The sequence below is a fragment of the Perissodus microlepis genome, chromosome 20 (assembly GCF_051167445.1).
Source record: "Perissodus microlepis isolate ML-2025 ecotype Zambia chromosome 20, ASM5116744v1, whole genome shotgun sequence".
In the NCBI taxonomy this organism is placed as follows: Eukaryota; Metazoa; Chordata; class Actinopteri; order Cichliformes; family Cichlidae; genus Perissodus; species Perissodus microlepis.
In genome coordinates, this window is record NC_140480.1 from 12,337,537 (window position 1) to 12,357,769 (window position 20,233).

A 20,233-nucleotide genomic window follows, 5' to 3' on the forward strand; every position below is an offset into this window, starting at 1 on the left:
TTTGTTCTATTCCTGCTGTCCACCTCGTGGAATAAACATGAATGAAACAATACTTTCCTGTCAAAAACAATATTTTAGTCAGGGCTAGCGGAAAGTTTCATATATATCATGAACATCTTTCCTCTTTGTCTTCCTATAGTTTAGTTTCATTTTCTTACCCCAACCGGTGGAGGCAGATGGCCGCCCCTCCCTGATTCTGGTTCTGCCGAAAATGGAGTTTTCTTGCTCATAGGGGGTCATTTGATCGTTTGGGCTTCCTCTGTATTATTGCACAACCTTTATCTTACCATATATTTCAAGTTTATATGTTGTGAATTGGCTTGATTTAAATCAAATTGAACTCATTCAATTAGAACCAAATATAACTTGTAATCGAATCTATTCAAATGTAAAGTCATCTCACTCAATTTGTACAACTAGCACTGAAACATACACTGACATCCTCTGTTTCCCAATTAGCAGATCAGAGGTTGCTGTTTTATTCATGACTCAATACTTGAATGGTTTTAATAAACATTTAAAAAGTACATTGCTTCATTGTATGATTAATTCTTTGTCTGTGTCAGTCCTTAATACACACACGTATACAATAATTCTAGTTGCCACAGTCTCCGGAGATCCTATGCTCCCTTTTCTCATACTTTTCTTCACTGTTTACCTCATTTTGCGGAATAAAATGTATATTTTTGTAAACAATGACTTGTTTTGGGCCATTAAAAAAAACTGTCTCCATATGAGGACGTACTTGAAGAGAAAAAGTCACCACTTTGCATTTTACAAATCAAGTAAACAAACACGGGGCTGTTTATCATATAACTAACTTTTAGGTCTGTGGGATGGAAGGACAGGAGCTTTAAATGTTGTGCCTCCATAATTATTCTAGAGTCTTTACAGTGTTCAGCGCCTGCTGTGATTTAGTGCTACATACATAAACTTGAAATGAATGAATCCACCTGTTCACAGGAGATCACAGGAAGATGACACCAAACATCAGAAGATCTTATTGTGCGCCACAGGGTGGTTTCTTGGGGCTAAAAGCACATAATAAACTACAGCAGAAGCTCACATAAAGCAGGAAATAAGCAGGCAGCACTTGATCTGCTAATGCACGTTTCCCACTTTTATTGTTGCCTCATTCACTAACAGTTCAATGGTGCAAGATTACCATACACAGAATTAGGATATCTGCATGACACATCTATGCTGTACAGCTAATGGATTATAATTATTACAAATACAGTAAACATATTTACATTTTAGTTCAAGCTCCATACAACATAGATATTTACAAAGCATGAAAATGAAACCGGTCTGACAAATAATAAACAGCGTTAATGACGTTTTATTTTTATTTTCTTTTGGTGAACAAATCTGAAAGGGGGCGGGGTTAACTGATATTAATTGTCAGAGGGGGAAGGTGGAAAATATCATGGCTAGTTTTGTTTGAAAGGCATCAACAGAAAAATAAACACACAGAAAAAAGTGATGAGGTGAAGAAAGACACAATAAGTCTGCTGTCGTTTTAGATGTCACCAGCTACTTTGTATAGTCCTATATCTCTGATATTAGAAAAAATTAAAATGAGTTCAAATACACCTTTATTTTGATAGAGCTCAGATGGATGCCTCGCATGACTAATGAGTAGACCTCCTCCAAAAAAATAACAGACTTCTAATTCACTCAAACCGCTTTCTAATAAAGAGGAAGCACTAATGTAACTCACCTCCTCAGTCGAGCTGCAGGGGTTACATGTTAGGTCTGCTTTTCCTTTCCCCCCTCTCTTACATTCAAAGCCTCTCTTAGTTCACACTAGAACAGGCCGCCACACCATCATTTGGTTTAATATGAGTGGAACAACTAAACCGCACAGACTTTATTTGATCAGTTAGTTGAACCTTTTATTAATATGTGCAAAGAGCTGCAAACTAATATTTAAAGATTGCAAACAATAAATACACAATCCAAAATAAAAACACCTCTGCAAATGCAGTGGAAACGTTTGCTCTGGCAGCGCTTCGCATCAACATGTATATGAGGTACATTGCACTTTTCAGACTTGATCTGTGCATAGGTGCATCTTTGATGTGCAGCTCAGAGATCCACAATCCAGCACGTTTCTGTTTCTCTGACCGTCAGGCTGGCTGACCCGAGGTCACGTCAGAGCTTTATTTTTTATCTATATGTAACAGACAGTTGGTACCTCTCCTTCCATCCATTTCATACGACACAGCAGGCAGACTGCTGGTTGGTTGACCAGAGTTTTTCAATACCTTTCTGCATTAACACATCTCGAGAGGCGTAGGTACCAAAAAGTGAATCCGAAGCCGAATGTAGCAGCTGCAGCACGGCACACAGAGCAAATATTTTCATGGGGTAGTATCAGAAATAAGACCTTTGAATATGTAGTCCCTTTAACTTCTTTCCTTCTATTAAACCATTCATTCATTCTTTTTCCTTAAGTCCTTCTAACCTTTTCACTGTGTTTTCTTTGCGTCTTTACAACAAGAGTGTAAAGTTAATAGCAGTAAATGTCAAGGCTTTCTGATTCTCAGTGAGATAGAGCGAGCTAGAGGAGCAGAGAGGAATGTGTTAAATGAGGGTTAACTACCACACTGATCCCAGAACAGACTGCATGTACAAATCAAGTTCTCTCCTTAGTTTGTTTTCATCCTCCTAGTCCTCGTCCTCATCTCCTTGTAACCCTGTTTTTTTTCCTTGGGATGAAAAAGCAAAAAGGGGCCCAAATCTACTCCTGCAGGAACAATCGGTCATTGTTTGTTTTTTAAACTGCTGAGATATGAAGCGATCCGCGCTTGTTTGTCTCTAGTTAGTCTGCAGTTTTTATGTTAACACAAATGCACGAGTATTTTACTGACTCACTAACTGACACTGGCACTTTCGGGGGTTTAGAGGCGGCGTATGTACACAGATTGAGGAGGATCTAAGTATGACGTGGATGACAGTGGAAATCGGGCGTGGCCCTCCTGTCAAAGTTCATTCCCACTTTGAGTTTTTGTTTCAGAGACGGTTCAGCCTGATGCAAATTCACTGCGAGAAGAAAAATACCCTATAAATCTATTAGCAGCTATAGTTTAGGTAGCAGAGCGTAAACTAACACGTCACTTGGAGATGTAAGCTGTCTGATTTGGTTCATTTTTGTTTTTTGTTTGAAACTGAGTAAACCTGGTCTTCTCCTGAGGACTGCTGCAGGTATCATGCGAGCATGTTAATTTAATAAAAAACCAACAACAAAAAAACCCAAAATAGAATGAAACTCATTTCAGGAGACAAATAAAACTGATAGAGGCAGGGGCAGACCCAAGACAGGCTGAGAGATTATATCTCCCGGCTGGCCTGGGAACGCTTTGGTGTTCATATTCATATTAATATTCTTATTCTTCTATGACAAAAAGTACAAGTGTTCATTTAAGGAAATAAACAGAGCAGTAAGAGATATTTTTCAATTTTTTATTTTTTTATTTTTGATTTGCCGCCAATTACATGTTTTTATTTGTAATTTTTGTAGTGCTCCCTACTATGTGAACCCCTCACCTGATGTTTTATGTTTATTAGTTTAGTTTAGATTCTAAACTATCAACCCCAACAATCGAATGATCTCCTTTAATAGCAAGCGCTTGGCAACGGTGGAAAGGAAAAACTCCCTTATAAAAAGGGAGAAACCTTTGACAGAACCAGGCTAAGAAAGGGGCAGCCATCTGTCGTGACTGGTTGGGGGGTGAGAGGCAGAGGAAAAGAAAAAAGAGAGCACATGTTAGCTATATGTTGCTCACATTGCCTAAAATGAACAACGTATGGTTTTCTGGACTGTTCATTTCCTTTCTTGGAGAAATGAACTCCGTTGCGCAAAAAAATGGAGTTGTCGAAAAACCTGATATGCGGATGCTCAATAATCACTCCATCGAAGCGGTCGACAGCCTTTCTAATGCTGGCATTCACAGTCTTCCTGTCCTTATTGATTTTGCCTGGATTTCCATATATCCACACTTGACGCTCGTTGATGGATGAATATGCAATTGTCATTGAGGGGAACTCTGTGTGCAATTGCATTAATTCCTTCTCAATGACAGAAGAAAGTTTATAAGCAGAAAAGAGTCCCAAATCATTGCCCCCAGCATAGATTACCAGTATGTCAGGTGGGCTCTGTGTGGATAGCTCCTTATAAAAACGAGGAAGGACTCCCCACCAGCGCATTCCTCCTTTGCCAAACCACTGGACTTTGGTATTAAGTCCGAAATTTTCTCCGAAAATCTCTTTTGCTTCACCCTCGGCTCGTCTGATGTAACTGGACCCAATGATCCACACATTTGTTTCTCTCTGGTCTTCTGGGCTCTCTTTCTATTTCGGTGTGTTTTCACAGGTGTTGGTATCACTCAAGGCCGTATCGTTTGTTTTCTGACGTGGGAGTCGGATAGTCCTGGACCAGGGACTTTTTTGGATGCTCTGTGTCACTACTGCTTGTTCTGGCCTCTTGTTGTCTTTCAGTGTGTTTTCAGAGGTTTTGGTATCACTCAAGGCCGTATCGTTTGTTTTCTGACCTGGGAGTCGGATAGTCCTGGACCAGGGACTTTTTTGGCTGCTCTGTGTCACTGCTGCTTGTTCTGGCCTCTTGTTGTATTTTGGAGTGTTTTCAGAGGTTTTGGTATCACTCGAGGTCGTAACGTCCATTTTCTCAACTACGTGTTGGATAGTCCTTGACGAAGAACTTTTCTGGATGCTCTGTGTCACTGCTGCTTGTTCTGGCCTCTTGTTGTCTTTTGGTGTGTTTTCAAAGGTTTTGGTATCACTCAAGGTCATATTTTTCATTTTCTCAACTAGGAGTCGGATAGTCCTTGGCGAACAACTTTTTTGGCTGCTCTTTGTCACTGCAGCTTGTTCTGGCCTCTTGTTGTCTTTTGGTGTGTTTTGAGAGTTTTTGGTATCACTCAAGTTCATATGGTTCTTTTTCTGAACTTGGAGTTGGATAGTCCTTGAAGAAGAACTTTTTTGGATGCTCCGAGTCACTGCTGTTTCTTTTTTCTCAGTGTCTATTCTCATCCTCTTTCTCTCTGGAGAGTAGCTCTCAGAGTTGTTTTTGCTGCCTTTGGAAATCTGACTGTATTTTCTTTTCAACACAGTTTTTTCTTCACAGATTCGTCTTTTTTTCCTTGGTGGAGAGCAGCTGTCGTCACTTCTGCAATTCTGTGCAACATAATTCGGGCCTCGCTTCCTCTTGAGTGGAAGCTGGAAATGTGTTTCATCAGAATTTGGCTCTGGATTTTGGTGGTCCATTGTAGTAAAGCCTTTGCCGTGTTTACTCTGAGACATGTCAGAGTGTTGATGAAGTGACTGTCTTAAAGATTCAACTGTTTTAAAATTTTTCTCAGGCGTACCTTTGAATGCTGCAATCTCGAGTGTTACAAGTAAACTGCATGAAAGTTTGGGCTTCTTACCCGGATTTAAGGATTCACAGATCAAAGGCATGTTATGACATCATGATGATGTCATAACATAATGTAACAACAACATTCTTTTTTTCTTCTTTTTTTAAAAATTTGGTTCTATTGTCTATGGGGCTTTGGAGCGTGATGTCACGGCAGGGGGCGTGGCCGCCGGGGCGCCAATTTAGCAGGCCAAACAAAGCTGCAGTCATGGAGAAACTTGCTTATCTCTGTTCGGGAATGGCAGATAGAGCAGGACGCTGAGAGGAGGTCCGCTGCTTGTTTTTTCTGGTAAGTTAAATGTGTTTGTCAGTAACTACCGTCCTTGCTAGGTCCTGAAATCTAGGCAGGTAAGATGAGAAGTGGGCTCTTCGGGGAAACTTGTTATGTAAAGTTGGTTTAGCTAATCCATAGAAGGGAGTCATTGATGCTAGCTAAGAGGATGTAATAAAGGCACGGTAGCAGAGATGAAAAAGGAGTGGTTGTTGAGAAATAAGTGTAGAAAGAGGTGTGCAGGGAAAAAAGCAGGTGTGGGTGTGTGAAATTTGTTGAGTATTTGAGTGCAAAAATGTGTGGTCTCCAGCTAATTTGGAAAGGCTGGTTGCGCGATGTGCACGTTGTGCTCTTTAAAAGTGTTTCCCTGAGCTTTTACTTGCAGCTTGAAATCTAAATAAATGGTAATGGAAAAAAAAGCTGGAAAAAGGAGGAGCCCGGAGCTTCGTCTTTCGCTCGGCCTACCCCGCTGTAGCAGACAGACCGTCAGAGACTGGAACTTGGCCGTTAAACTCTGGGGTCTGAATGCTGGCCTGTTAACGCTGTGCACCACACAGCAGGCCAGTTAACGATATAAAAAAAGGACATTTATCTTCTGTTCTTCAACAATTTTTTTTTTTGTTTTTCTAAATCTATTTAGCTTCTTGTGCAGTATTGTTCCACACAAATTACACATGGAAACCTAGTTATTTTTTTAATTGGCTTTCACAAAATGGGACTGCCAATGTTGGAGGTGGTACCCAAAGCCTTCCTGCTAGCCGGAAACCTGCTGGCAGCGCCACTATGTTCTCAACACACTCTTCAGCTTTGTTGCCTCTTTTCGGCACACCTACCTAGTCCCACTCATCCACTTTATCTGCTCATGGCTTTACCCACACTGACCACTCCTTCGATTAAGGTAAATTCAAGCAGGTCATTATAAAAAAGACACACAGCTTATCATCTTATCCTTGGGCAACACCTAAAACCACTCTGTTCATTTGTTTGCTAGATTAGCCGCTAGCATACACACACTGTGTTAGAGGCTTGTTGCTACCTAGTTAGCGATGCTACACACCTGTTACTGTGTATTTTTCAATGATTCAGCACTCCTTGGATTTTTAGACAGTAATGAGATCATCTGCACACTCCACAGAGGTCCAGAGTTACTGTTAATAGCAAAAATGTAATGCTGTCCTTAGGAGATTTTCACATAAGACTGTGAGTGTGTAATGGATTTAAAAGTGTTAAAATGTTCAGAGCACTCTACAGCCCGGTAACATGGAAAGTTTGAAAAGAGCAGCAGAAGGTATCAGTACTGTAGTGTAACTTGTTCTTTTCATTTCATAATAGTGAAGAGAGTGCAGATTATTATGAACAGCTACATCCACCCGGGGTGAAAGTAGTGTGGGAGACCATCAGGACCCAGCTGGGTTTCGTTAGCCCAGAGGTTTGGAGAAACTTCTTCCTTTTCTTTCATCACAGCTGTCCTGTGCCAGATGTTCTGTTGACCCACTGAAAGAGGCATCTTTGAGAAACATCAGAAAGACTGAAGCTCATGGCAGGAATCAAGGAGGACATTGTGATCTTCACCAGCAGCTCCCTCACAAGGAACTCTTCAGAACTCCACTGCAGGCACGCCCCAGAAGATGGATAAAGCCAGCGTTTCATGAAGACACTGGAACCAATCTATCTTCATAACAGTGAGTTTTGTCAACAGATCATATGCTCTTGAGACATAGTCTGGTCTCGTTGGTGCGTTTAAATTATAGCAGCTATGTGGTGTAGCTTATAGCAACATGTACTGTGTGCTCTGGATGTTGTAGGTGAAACAAGCATAGTTCACTACAAAAAGCTTTCATGATCAACATTTCTGCCACTATAAAGCAAAAATGTATGAGGAATTCATAGATCAAACTTAATGAGTCCCTCAGGTGGGTTCAAACTATCATGCATTTTAATCTCCTTTACAATAAACACACAGTGACATGATTTGAAACTTGAAATTGTTACCAATTAACCAACTTGTTTCATTTGAGTTTATCTGATTAAAAAAATGCTGCTAAGTAAGCTTGTTACAGTATTGGATGTAAATTGTGTATGCTGTTGAAATATCTAACAGACCAAAATATTTTTCAGTGGTGAATGATATTAGGAAAACCCGTAGATCTTATTTTATAACTGCATTATAAGTAGCAGATAATAAGGGATGGCGTTCAGCTGCAGTTAAAGAGGTTAATGTTTAGAGCTGTACCCAAGCTGGCCCCCTGCCTTTGGCCACACAGCTGTGTAAATAAATTTGGCAAGGTGGCTTGGTCTGACTGTAGACTGAGTTTAAATGACAGTTGCACTTTCACTGGGTGAGTGATCTCCATTTCCTGTGCAAATGCAAATTCCTCGCTGACAGTTTGACCAAAAGGCATTTCCAGTGGAAATTGGCCGACATATCCTCAGCAGAACCATGTATAATATCCACAAAACTTAAAAAGAGGTTATACACACACAATACGGTAATATTATGTTGAAGCACAGTACGTATCACTCCGCAAGGCGCCTGCCTACGATAGCCGTAATGCTCCGACAATCCATCAAGCGGTGCGGGTTCGTAGCTTAGCAAAGTCGTACTAAAACATTTGACAGATTTTCGAGCGCCATGTACATACAATCGTTTCGAGGTCAGTAAACACAACCAGAATTTATACATAAGGCCCATTGGATTATAAGGGGCACTGTCGATTTTCAGAAAATTCTAAGGATTGATTTTAAGTGTGCCGTATTTTCCAAAAAACACAGTAATAACTAGGGATGGGTACCGGTATCCGGTGCCATGATGGCACCGGTTCTGACATAAACCGTAGTAACCAGACCGAAAAGCAGCGCACATTTCGGTGCTTTTTTTTCCTGAGCTGTGATACACTTTAGATTCTAGCCAATCATCTTACGTTTCCGAGGATAGTAGGCGGGCCCAGGTACGTACGTTCTTTTAGAGCAGAGCTACAGATTAAAAATGCCCAAGGCGAAGCGGTCAAAAGTCTGGCTGTACTTCACAGCAAAAGATGGAAACTCAGCAGCCTGCAACAAGTGCTTTAAGGTGATACTGTGATACTGTCAAAGGAGGTAACACCTCAAATCCGATGAAACACCTGGCGACGCATAGCGTTTTTTTTAAAAAGCCGAAAAATGCGCCGTATTTGATAGCTTGCTGCGAGACCTCACACCGTGCACATCTACTGCGGGTGTGGTGCCTGTTATCGGTCCTGGAGTTAGCAACATCCCCCAAAAACCCAAAGAGGAGAGTCCTGGCCCCTAGCCCTGCCAGTGTAGCAGAAATGATGACGGATGATGTGTGAGACAGCAGGGTGCTGCCACTGGTGTTGTAATGTGTGATTTAGTTCCTCCTAACATTTCAGTTTGCTTCCAGTATCTATCCTCTGTGATTACTGGCTCTTTAGACAGATTTAATAGAAGTGTGTGAGCTATTGGCTCAGTATAAAGGGTCAGTAGTGTTTTCATGTCACCTATCCATCCTCCATTTAGTCACCCAAAGCATGTAGTAAATACTCCTCACTTTTATTCATCTTCTCTTAAATTCAGACAAATTCCCACTTGTTAACATTGAGTGTGTGTGTGTGTGTGTGTGTGTGTGTGTGTGTGTGTGTGTGTGTGGCAGTTCCAGCCACCAAGTTGAACACCATCACCAAATCCAACCTGGGTCAGTGTGTCAGCAAGTACGACCTGCTGGTCTGGTTTGAGATCAGCGAGCTGGAGCCCACTGGAGAGTGAGTATCCACCTGGAGTGTTATATTCACGCACAAGCTTTAAAGGAACCATAAAAATTATCTCCACGAAGAATATTATAAGTTGGGATGTTGTGTCACCTCCTCCCTCCGTGCACAGGTACATCCCAGCCATCGTGGATCACAGTGGAGGCCTGCCCTGTCATGGTACCTACCTGCTGCACCAGGTACATTTTACTGTAAAAACGGAAATTCAATCATCAATCCTTCTCCCATTTTCACATAAGCAGCACATAATTTATGTGTTGGTTCCTTCCTCAGCAGTAGTTAACAACATATGGTGGCTTATTTTTCCTTTCCAAATCTTGAGTGACAGCCACTTTTGCTGCTATCACGCTTAAAGATAGAAATAAAGCAAAGTTATCAAAAGACTGATCTGCAGATTGCAGCTACTTAGACAACTGACAATCTGTTTGTGCCTGTTTTTTTTCCTTCATTGATATATGTGTAACTGATACATGTGGTGTGTAAATCAGAATCTATGTTATTTAAAGTAGTATTAAAGTACTTATACACTGTAAATGGCATAAAATCAAGTGATGATGTAGCTTAATAAAATAGTGATGGGTATAGATAATGTTGTGGATATTTAAATGTTAATAATCTGGGCAGTTTGTTTAAAGGTTTAAGTAATGTTTTAAATATTGTTTTGGATGTATAGCTACTTTTAGTTGCTCCCTTGTGACAAAGCTTCTGTGTGTGTGTGTGTGTGTGTGTGTGTGTGTGTGTGTATGTGTGTGTGTGTGTGTGTGTGTGTGTGTGTGTGTGTGTGTGTGTGTGTGTGTGTGTGTGTGTGTGTGTGCGCGCGCAAGTTCCAGCCACCAAGTTGAATGAACACCATCACCAAATCCAACCTGGGTCAGTGTGTCAGCAAGATTTAAAGAAAACATAAAAATTATATTGTCTCCTCGAATGGATGTTGTGTCACCTCCTCCCTCCATGCACAGGTACATCCCAGCCATCGTGGATCACAGTGGAGGCCTGCCCTGCCATGGGACCTACCTGCTGCACCAGGTACAGGATTGGTGCACATGTTGTTTTCTTATTACTCACACAGTGGTAACTGCTTCCTTTGTATACAGTTGAATCTCTTTTTTTAAAGCGTAATGTTGCTCTAGCTGTGCCCACTGTGATCCTGAGCTCCTGTTATGTTTGCTGCAGGGGATCCAGCGGAGGATCACAGTGACCCTCATCCACGAGAAGGGCAGCGAGCTCCATTGGAAAGATGTTCGTGAGCTGTTTGTAGGTGAGCAGCCTACCTTTAGGGTCTAGTCGTACTATACCTCTCTGTAGTAAACAAAAACCCCAAAGCTCAGAAACAATGTTTTATAGTGTTTGTGTGCTTTTGATAGAAGAAGACAGGACAGAACATCATTAAAGGGATTTGACTTATTGAGATCACACTGAAAACGCACCACTCGGTTCACTCTGAGATATTTTCAGTCTGGAAAGATGAATCTGTCGGGCTTTAGGCTGCTTCTCACTTTAAGCAGTTCATGCTGTAGCTGTAGCTGATGGACCAAAAGAATTACATTTCATATTTTAGACATTCAGCTGCTGACTCTGAAGCCAACAGGGCTCTTGAGTGTGGATGATTGTGTTGGTACTGGATGCTGTGATCAAACAGCTGTTCTGATCTGTCTTCATTCATGCCTGTCGATATTAAGCCTCCTAAGCTCCAAACCAGTAAAAGCGATCTTTGGAGGCAACACCCTTTGTAGTACTTTTCTGTATTTGTTTGTGATTGTGTGACACTGAACCACAGTGCTATGTATATCCTCTGTAACACTCAGACGTTTCCAGATCAATGTTTTCCCCCTCAGCTGTTTCTCACTATAGAGCAGGGGTAGGCAACTCCAGGCCTCGAGTGCCAGTGTCCTGCAGGTTTTAGATGTGTCCTTGATCCAACACAGCTGATTCAAATGGCTAAATTACCTCCTCAACATGTCTTGAAGTTCTCCAGGGGGCTGGTAATGAACTAATCATTTGATTTAGGTGTGTTGACCCAAGGTGAGATCTAAAACCTGCAGGACACCGGCACTCGAGGCCTGGCGTTGCCTACCCCTGCTATAGAGTCTTACCTCAGTAACAATGAGGCACCAGCAGAGCATATCTGGCTCTCAGTCTGTGGCTGATAGTGCCCCCTGCTGTTAATAACAGGAACAGTGTAACCTTGTATAGAGCTCATAGTGATGGTCTTAAGATTGCTGCTGCAAGGCACTAATTTGTATCCATGTGTGCTGTATATTCTGAGCATATGCAGTTATGTGAGCTCTCAGGTTTTATGTATCAGGACATAATTAAAAAAAATCAGGTCCTTAGTAGGTCTTAATATGAGGTAAATGCAACCTCAGATGAACAACACATAACACATTATACCAGGTCATTATTTATTTAACAAACACTGAGCCGAAATTCAGATGTTTAAAAAACTAAGTACATCCAAGACTATTTCCATAATTAGTTAAGAGGGTCAGTATCAGCCAGGTGCTAATCAAATGCAATAGATCATCAGTAAGTGTAACCACTACTGTCAGTTTTCTGGTGTGGCGTATTCAGGTAAGTGGTAACATACTGAGGAGGAGAGAAGCAGTTGTTGATACCCATGAATGTGGGAAGGCTTTGAAGTCCATCATTTTACAGCAAGAAAGATTATTTGCAAGTTCAAAAAATCAAAGACTGTTTCCAATCTTACCAGGAGTGGACGTCCCAGAAAATTCACCCCACACATCTGAGGCTCTACAGGCCACAGTTAGCATGCTAAATGTTGGAGTTCATGGCAGTGCAATTAGAAAAAGACTCAACATATATGGCCTGTTTGGAAAGGCTTCCAGGAGAAACCATTTTCCCTCTAAATACAACATGGCAGCATGGGTTAGGTTTGCAAAGTTGAAAACCTAAGCCCTAATGCACAGCTTCAACATTGGTAAAAACCAAACACGGCATATCAGCACAAACACCTCATACCAACGGTTTTGCTCGGGTGATGATTATTTGGGCTTTTTTTGCTGCTAAACAACCTGCAAAGTGTCCAGGTCACTGAGTGAGCCATGAAGTACTCTAGAGTCAAATGAGATCATCGTTGGGTCTGACTCCAGAGCGCAGCAGCAAAGCAACAACAGAGTGGTGCTGCAGTGGCTCAAAGTTGAGACTTTAACATGATTGAATGTTAAGAAAGCTGTGAATGAATAAATATCTGCAAACTTCAATGAACCGAAGAACCATTGTAAAGACAAATGGGCCAGAAATCCATCCACACTGCTGTGAAACACTAATAAAAAATGATTACCTCAAGTTTGTGCTGCTAAAGTTGGTTCCATCAGCTGCTGCATCACAGGTATAATGATGATGTGGTGTAATAATCTAGATCCAGATCCTTAAACTGCTTTTTCACGTGTCTGTAAATGAATTTCTTATCATTGTCCCGATTGGTGTCGGCTGACACTTGACACTCTGTGGCTCCTGATTTATCTGTTGTCAAGGTCTCACCTCAGTGCGATTCCTCACGTTTTGTCATGATTCAAGGATGAATGTGAACACCGCTTCAGTCACTGTGTTCACTTCCTGATATGTCAGAACTGTGCTCACGTCACTCACTTTTTTTTAACAGCATGACACACTGCTGTAAACAGAGACCCTGTAATGTTAGCACCAAGTAGGACTTCATAAAAAATAATGCTGTCAAGCTAACTTTTCCGCTTTCTGTCTTTTTCAGCACTTTCTATCGCTTTGAGGCAGTGTGGGACAGATCCCTGCACAACTCCCTCCTGCTCAACCGCGTCACTCCCTATGGAGAGAAGATCTACATGACCTTATCTGCGTATCTGGAGGTCAGCCGCTGCTCCGCCGTGTTGTACCTGTTTGTACGTGTTTTTAAGTGTCTTGATGTCATCGTGTCTAACACACACCCTTTATCTCCTCTCTGCAGCTGGACCATTGCATCCAGCCTGCCATTATCACCAAAGACATCTGCATGGTCTTTTACTCCCGAGACGCCAAGTTGTCCCCACCTGTTCTCTCAAGAACCTCTTTGGGACTGGATACTCCAAAACTCCTGACTGGTAAATCTGGGCTGCTGCACTGTGGCCATCTCTGTTTCACAATCAAAGATATCTGCCCTGTTACAAAGTTTCCTTGTTCATAACTTCTGCTTCATTATAGCAACCGAGTGACTGGGATCTACGAGCTGAGCTTGTGTAAGATGTCTGACACTGAAAGCCCAGGTGGGCGGCCATGAAACATGTTTAAAGAACAGCAGCTGTTTTATCATAATTCTGTGGAGAGCTTCATCCTAATGAGGGCTCATGTCCGGAGCAGGGATGCAGAGGAGGAGGAGGAAGGTCTTGGACACATCAGTGGCTTACGTGCGAGGAGAGCCTCGCTGGCTGGAGGCCCAGAGGAGATAGCCTCATCCTAGAGCAGCGGTCCCCAACCCCCGGGCCTCGGACCGGTACCGGTCCGTGAGTCGTTTGGTACCGGGCCGCGAGAGTTGAGGCTCGGGTGAAAAATGTATGGTTTTCAGGGTTTTTATCGGTTTTCAGCGTTATTTTGTTATCGTTTTTATCGTTAACTCGGTTTTCCTGGGTCTTTTCACGTGTGTTCTGAATAAATCTTCTTTTTTTCGGTACCGGTACTGGTTTTATTTTGTTGTATTTATCCGTGACACCTTAAAGGCCGGTCCGTGAAAATATTGTCGGGCATAAACCGGTCCGTGGCGCAAAAAAGGTTGGCGACCGCTGTCCTAGAGCACCAGTGGGAGCTAGAGAAGATGGAGCAGCTGCAGGAGGTGGGGCCTTAAAAGATTTATAAAGAAATGAATCTCTGTTTAATATCGTAGAGGGAAAAAGACTTTTCAACTCAAAGACCAAAGTGCTATTCTAAAAAGTTTTTTTTAGAGTACAGACTTTACATGACTAACCCTCCCCTTTTCTCCCCACCTCACATTCGCCCCCATCCTTCGTCCAGGTGGATGAAAAGACCCGTCACCTTCTGGCGCTGAGAGAGAAGCTGGGAGAGGCGGCTCCCGTGGGAACAGCTCCCACCTCCAAGTCCCTGAGCGAGTCTCTGTCCCCCAGTGTGAGCTCGGGTACTCTGTCCACGTCCACCTCCATCTCCTTGCAGATCTCAAGCACCACCTTTGAAAGCGCCATCACGCCGAGCGAGAGCAGCGGCTACGATTCCGCTGACATGGAGAGCTGGTGGATCGTGAGAAGGAGCTGGCCACCAAGGTGAGAAAAACGTCGGAGGCAGGATAGACGTAAAACTCTCCCAGCAGATCTAAGCTGGCGAGGCGGCGTGGCAGCCTGACGAAGAACTGATCGGGCGGAGCGGTACGCGGGAAAACCACCGCTTCCATCCTTTCTGAAAAGCCTTTGAAAATACAGAAAATACCAAGTGTTAAAACTTATTAATCATTGTGATTCTTGACGGTTTTCTCTTGTAAGTAGACTTGTGGCTTAAGTCTCTTTTCATGCAACTCAAACGTTTAAGTTCCACAGAACTTTTGCCTCCCCGCTTCCCTCCAGCAACCCCGCTGCCAGCTTAGCTTTCCTCCTCTCTATTCCCTCCCCTCAGCTTTTTGTGTTTTTGTTTCGATGACAATGTTTGGGTCTAATTTTGTTCCGCTTGGTTGTCATTCCCAAACTCCCCTAACTAAGTAGCATGTTGTAGTAGTCTACTTGTGTGTGCACGACTCTTTAGAAACTTTCCGTTTGCCAATCATCTGTACAAAAAAAATGTCTCTATCAGTTTTATTTGTCTCCTGAAATGAGTTTCATTCTATTTTGGGTTTTTTTGTTGTTGGTTTTTTATTAAATTAACATGCTCGCATGATACCTGCAGCAGTCCTCAGGAGAAGACCAGGTTTGCTCAGTTTCAAACAAAAAACAAAAATGAACCAAATCAGACAGCTTACATCTCCAAGTGACGTGTTAGTTTACGCTCTGCTACCTAAACTATAGCTGCTAATAGATTTATAGGGTATTTTTCTTCTCGCAGTGAATTTGCATCAGGCTGAACCGTCTCTGAAACAAAAACTCAAAGTGGGAATGAACTTTGACAGGAGGGCCACGCCCGATTTCCACTGTCATCCACGTCATACTTAGATCCTCCTCAATCTGTGTACATACGCCGCCTCTAAACCCCCGAAAGTGCCAGTGTCAGTTAGTGAGTCAGTAAAATACTCATGCATTTGTGTTAACATAAAAACTGCAGACTAACTAGAGACAAACAAGCGCGGATCGCTTCATATCTCAGCAGTTTAAAAAACAAACAATGACCGATTGTTCCTGCAGGAGTAGATTTGGGCCCCTTTTTGCTTTTTCATCCCAAGGAAAAAAAACAGGGTTACAAGGAGATGAGGACGAGGACTAGGAGGATGAAAACAAACTAAGGAGAGAACTTGATTTGTACATGCAGTCTGTTCTGGGATCAGTGTGGTAGTTAACCCTCATTTAACACATTCCTCTCTGCTCCTCTAGCTCGCTCTATCTCACTGAGAATCAGAAAGCCTTGACATTTACTGCTATTAACTGTACACTCTTCTTGTAAAGACGCAAAGAAAACACAGTGAAAAGGTTAGAAGGACTTAAGGAAAAAGAATGAATGAATGGTTTAATAGAAGGAAAGAAGTTAAAGGGACTACATATTCAAAGGTCTTATTTCTGATACTACCCCATGAAAATATTTGCTCTGTGTGCCGTGCTGCAGCTGCTACATTCGGCTTCGGATTCACTTTTTGGCACCTACGCCTCTCGAGATGTGTTAATGCAGAAAGGTATTGAAAAACTCTGGTCAACCAACCAGCAGTCTGCCTGCTGTGTCGTATGAAATGGATGGAAGGAGAGGTACCAACTGTCTGTTACATATAGATAAAAAATAAAGCTCTGACGTGACCTCGGGTCAGCCAGCCTGACGGTCAGAGAAACAGAAACGTGCTGGATTGTGGATCTCTGAGCTGCACATCAAAGATGCACCTATGCACAGATCAAGTCTGAAAAGTGCAATGTACCTCATATACATGTTGATGCGAAGCGCTGCCAGAGCAAACGTTTCCACTGCATTTGCAGAGGTGTTTTTATTTTGGATTGTGTATTTATTGTTTGCAATCTTTAAATATTAGTTTGCAGCTCTTTGCACATATTAATAAAAGGTTCAACTAACTGATCAAATAAAGTCTGTGCGGTTTAGTTGTTCCACTCATATTAAACCAAATGATGGTGTGGCGGCCTGTTCTAGTGTGAACTAAGAGAGGCTTTGAATGTAAGAGAGGGGGGAAAGGAAAAGCAGACCTAACATGTAACCCCTGCAGCTCGACTGAGGAGGTGAGTTACATTAGTGCTTCCTCTTTATTAGAAAGCGGTTTGAGTGAATTAGAAGTCTGTTATTTTTTTGGAGGAGATCTACTCATTAGTCATGCGAGGCATCCATCTGAGCTCTATCAAAATAAAGGTGTATTTGAACTCATTTTAATTTTTTCTAATATCAGAGATATAGGACTATACAAAGTAGCTGGTGACATCTAAAACGACAGCAGACTTATTGTGTCTTTCTTCACCTCATCACTTTTTTCTGTGTGTTTATTTTTCTGTTGATGCCTGTGATGGACCGAGTTGAAAAACAGGAGGAGTCCCAGGAATTATTAGAAAAATATAGTTTCCATTTATTTAACCCCCAAAATTATATTTACAAGAGTAATGAATGTTGAGCTCATAAAAGAGGTCAAAGAAACAAAACTGAACTCAGGCAAAGACTGCAAACTTAACAAACCAAATGACTGCTACAAACAAACATAACTGACCTAAAACATGAAATGACATACAAAGGTATATATAATGGCTGATCAGACCATTGTGACACATGAGGGGTAACAAACAAAACACAATCATAAATCACAAACAATGCAGTACAATCTAGTTTGTTAATAAACTAAACACCAAAGAAGAAAATCAAAAACCCCATTAAACCCTAAACTCAAATATTTAATTAAATACAAATACTTTGTTTTTAAAGTAAAGAAAACACACATTCCCCCTTCAGCAGGAAGTGGTGGTGTGGTCCAATTATCTTCCTTTGCATTTAATGGTTTCAAACCCTGGCTACCATCTTTTGTCCAGCAACGACTTTAGAGTGTGGCCACGGGTTTGGCCATCACACACCCCCCCACTTCTGGATCTTCCATCAGGCAGCGAGAGAGGTAATCAGCAGTGGTGTTGTCTTTACCAGGGATATAGTGAACCTTAAACCGGTATGGCTGCATAGCCAGATACCACCTGGTGATTCTCCCATTAGTGTCTTTCATTCTTTCCAGCCACTGCAGGGCTTTGTGGTCAGTTTGAAGGATGAATTCTCTTCCCAGCAAATAATATTTGAAAGAGTCAAGTGCCCATTTAATGGCCAAGGCTTCCTTCTCAACCGTTGCGTAGCGGCTCTCCCTTGGTAGCAGCTTACGGCTGATGTAAGCGACAGGATGTCGATCCTCTGGTGGTCCCTGCAGAAGCACTGCTCCCAAACCCCTTTCAGAAGCATCAGTCTGCAATGTAAAGTCTTTTGTGAAATCTGGTGAGTGCAGAACAGGGTTCTTACTCAGGGACTGGCGAAGGTCTTTGAAAGCTGCAACGGCTTCAGCTGTCCACCGAATCTTATTGGGACATCTTGAGCCAATCCTGTCCGTCAGTGGGGCTGCTCTAGCTGAGAAGTTGGGAATGAATCTGTTGTAGAACGCAGCCATGCCGAGGAAGGATCGCAGCTGTTTCCTGGTTTGTGGAAGAGGACATGATGCAATTGCATTAATTTTGTCAACCTGTGGTTTAATTGTCCCACCTCCAACAGTAAACCCGAGGTACTGGACTTCAGTCCTAGCAAGAGCACACTTTGCTGGATTGATGGTAAGGCCTGCGGAACACAGCCGATCCAGCACGATCCTTAGGTGATCCACATGCTCTTCCCAAGTTCCACTGAAAACAACAACATCATCAAGGTACGCACAGGTGAATGCTGAGAGCCCACAGAGTATCTTATCCATTAGTCTTTGAAATGTTGCTGGGGCCCCATGCAGACCAAATGGCAAGACTGTGAACTCGAACAATCCCCACAGAGTACGGAATGCTGTCAACTCTTGAGACTGTTTAGTGAGAGGTACTTGCCAGTATCCCTTGGAGAGATCAATGGTCGTTAGATATTTTGCCTTCCCCAAACGCTCAATGAGATCGTCAATGCGTGGCATCGGGTAAGAGTCAAATTTTGATATGGAATTGAGGTACCTGAAGTCGATGCAGAAACGTATCGTGCTATCCTTTTTCGGAGCCAACACAACAGGGTTGCACCACTCACTTGTTGAAGGTTGGATGATTCCAAGAGACAGCATGAGGTCCACCTCCTCCTTTAACTCCACCAGGAAGCGTTCCGGTATCCTGTAACTCATACGCTTCACAGCTGCATCAGGTTTTAAAACAATGTCATGCTCCACCAGACTCGTGCGACCTGGGTACTTTTGAAATATGTCTGAATTAATCAGAGGTGTTACCTGAGACTGTTGCTCACTGGTGAGATGGCTCAGGTCCAGGACAGAGACTGTTACTGAAGGCAAGTAGTCATTAACTTCTTCCTCCTCATCCACGCTGTGAATAAGCAAACCCTCCGTTTTATTCTCAGTGCGTGGAATCCATTCCTTAAGAAGGTTAACATGGAGCACTCTACTCCCTCGCTGGAGACCTGGTGTGGAAACTTTGTAGGTAGTAGGTCCAAGTTTCTTCTGTACTTCAAAGGGTCCCTGCCACTTTGCCAGCAACTTGCTGTCAGAAGTTGGCAACATTACCAAAACCTTCTGGCCAGGGACAAAACTCCTGTGGCGAGCTTTTTTATCAAACAAAGTCTTTTGTTGCCTCTGAGCAGCTGCCATATGGCTCTGAGCCAGTTCACTCATCTGCTGAAGCTTTTCTCTCATATGAATGACATATGAAATAACATTGACCGATTCCTCTTTAACTTGCTCTCCCTCCCATGAGTCCTTTAGCAGGGTCAATGGGCCTCTCACCTCATTGCCATAAAGAAGCTCAAACGGGGAGAAGCAAGTGGAGGCTTGAGGAACTTCCCTGTAGGCAAAAAGGAGGTATGGCAGCCACTGGTCCCAATCAGACCCTGTATCATTGACAAACTTTCGGAGCATTTGTTTGAGAGTTTGGTTGAAGCGCTCCGTCAGTCCATCTGTCTGTGGGTGATAAGGGGTTGTCCGCACACTCCTGATGCCTAACAGCTTATAGACCTCTTTCAACAGTGTGGACATAAAATTAGTGCCCTGGTCAGTTAAAATCTCCTGTGGGAATCCAACCCTTGAGAACAGTTGAATCAATGAGGAAGCTACAGTTTTTGCTTTAACAGTTTTTAGTGGAAAGACTTCAGGATACCTCGTAGCATAGTCTGTAATGACTAGCATAAAGCGATTTCCAGATTTACTTGTTTCTACAGGACCAACTACGTCCATGCCAAGACGCTGAAATGGTATACCAATGATTGGGAGAGGTTGGAGTGGTGCTTTGGTGGGGACCCTAATTGAAGTCTTCTGACATTGAGGACAACTCCTGCAAAACATAGCAACATCTGAGCGCAAAAACCAGGCCAGAAAAAATATCGCTTGATGCGAGCGGTGGTCTTATGCTTCCCCAGGTGGCCAGCCCAGGGAATAGAGTGCCCCAAAGTAAGCACTGTTTCACGGGCTACTTTAGGGACCACTAACTGTTTAACCTGGCC

The 20,233-nt window shown here is 42.7% G+C and overlaps 2 protein-coding genes across 5 annotated transcripts; one reads left to right on the forward strand and one right to left on the reverse strand.

The window, feature by feature from the left end:
• Positions 1–3,495: 3,495 nt before the first annotated feature.
• LOC146364207 (uncharacterized) lies at positions 3,496–9,602 on the reverse strand. The gene is made up of 3 exons (XM_084916715.1): positions 9,569–9,602; positions 9,399–9,481; positions 3,496–4,356 (listed from the first exon to the last, which is right to left on the reverse strand). The coding sequence occupies exons 1-3, from the start codon at positions 9,600–9,602 to the stop codon at positions 3,664–3,666; spliced, it is 810 nt and encodes a 269-aa protein (XP_084772841.1). The 3' UTR covers positions 3,496–3,663.
• LOC146364208 (kinesin-like protein KIF1B) lies at positions 5,558–20,127 on the forward strand. 4 transcript variants are annotated; one of them, XM_084917314.1, is made up of 10 exons: positions 6,381–7,393; positions 9,361–9,469; positions 9,588–9,654; positions 10,300–10,501; positions 10,649–10,733; positions 13,203–13,317; positions 13,416–13,548; positions 13,649–13,710; positions 13,805–14,273; positions 14,453–20,127. In XM_084917314.1, exons 9-10 carry the CDS (start codon positions 14,256–14,258, stop codon positions 14,717–14,719), a joined length of 285 nt encoding a protein of 94 aa, XP_084773440.1. In that variant the 5' UTR covers positions 6,381–7,393; positions 9,361–9,469; positions 9,588–9,654; positions 10,300–10,501; positions 10,649–10,733; positions 13,203–13,317; positions 13,416–13,548; positions 13,649–13,710; positions 13,805–14,255; the 3' UTR covers positions 14,720–20,127. The 4 variants fall into 4 exon arrangements, with proteins under 4 accessions (XP_084773437.1, XP_084773440.1, XP_084773439.1 ...); XM_084917311.1 differs by adding an exon at positions 5,558–5,729 and having other exon boundaries at positions 7,176–7,393; positions 13,416–14,273; XM_084917313.1 differs by having other exon boundaries at positions 13,649–14,273.
• Positions 20,128–20,233: the final 106 nt, after the last annotated feature.

Bases quoted from the DNA above. Each gene is read 5' to 3' on its own strand.
- LOC146364207 (XM_084916715.1), bottom strand. From the start codon at position 9,602: ATGGCTGGGATGTACCTGTGCACGGAGGGAGGAG. The intron at 9,482-9,568 runs GTGACACAACAT...ATAACACTCCAG, and splicing joins CCTGTGCACGGAGGGAGGAG to GTGGATACTCACTCTCCAGT. The intron at 4,357-9,398 runs GTTGGATTTGGT...ACACCGAAATAG, and splicing joins TTGCTGACACACTGACCCAG to AAAGAGAGCCCAGAAGACCA.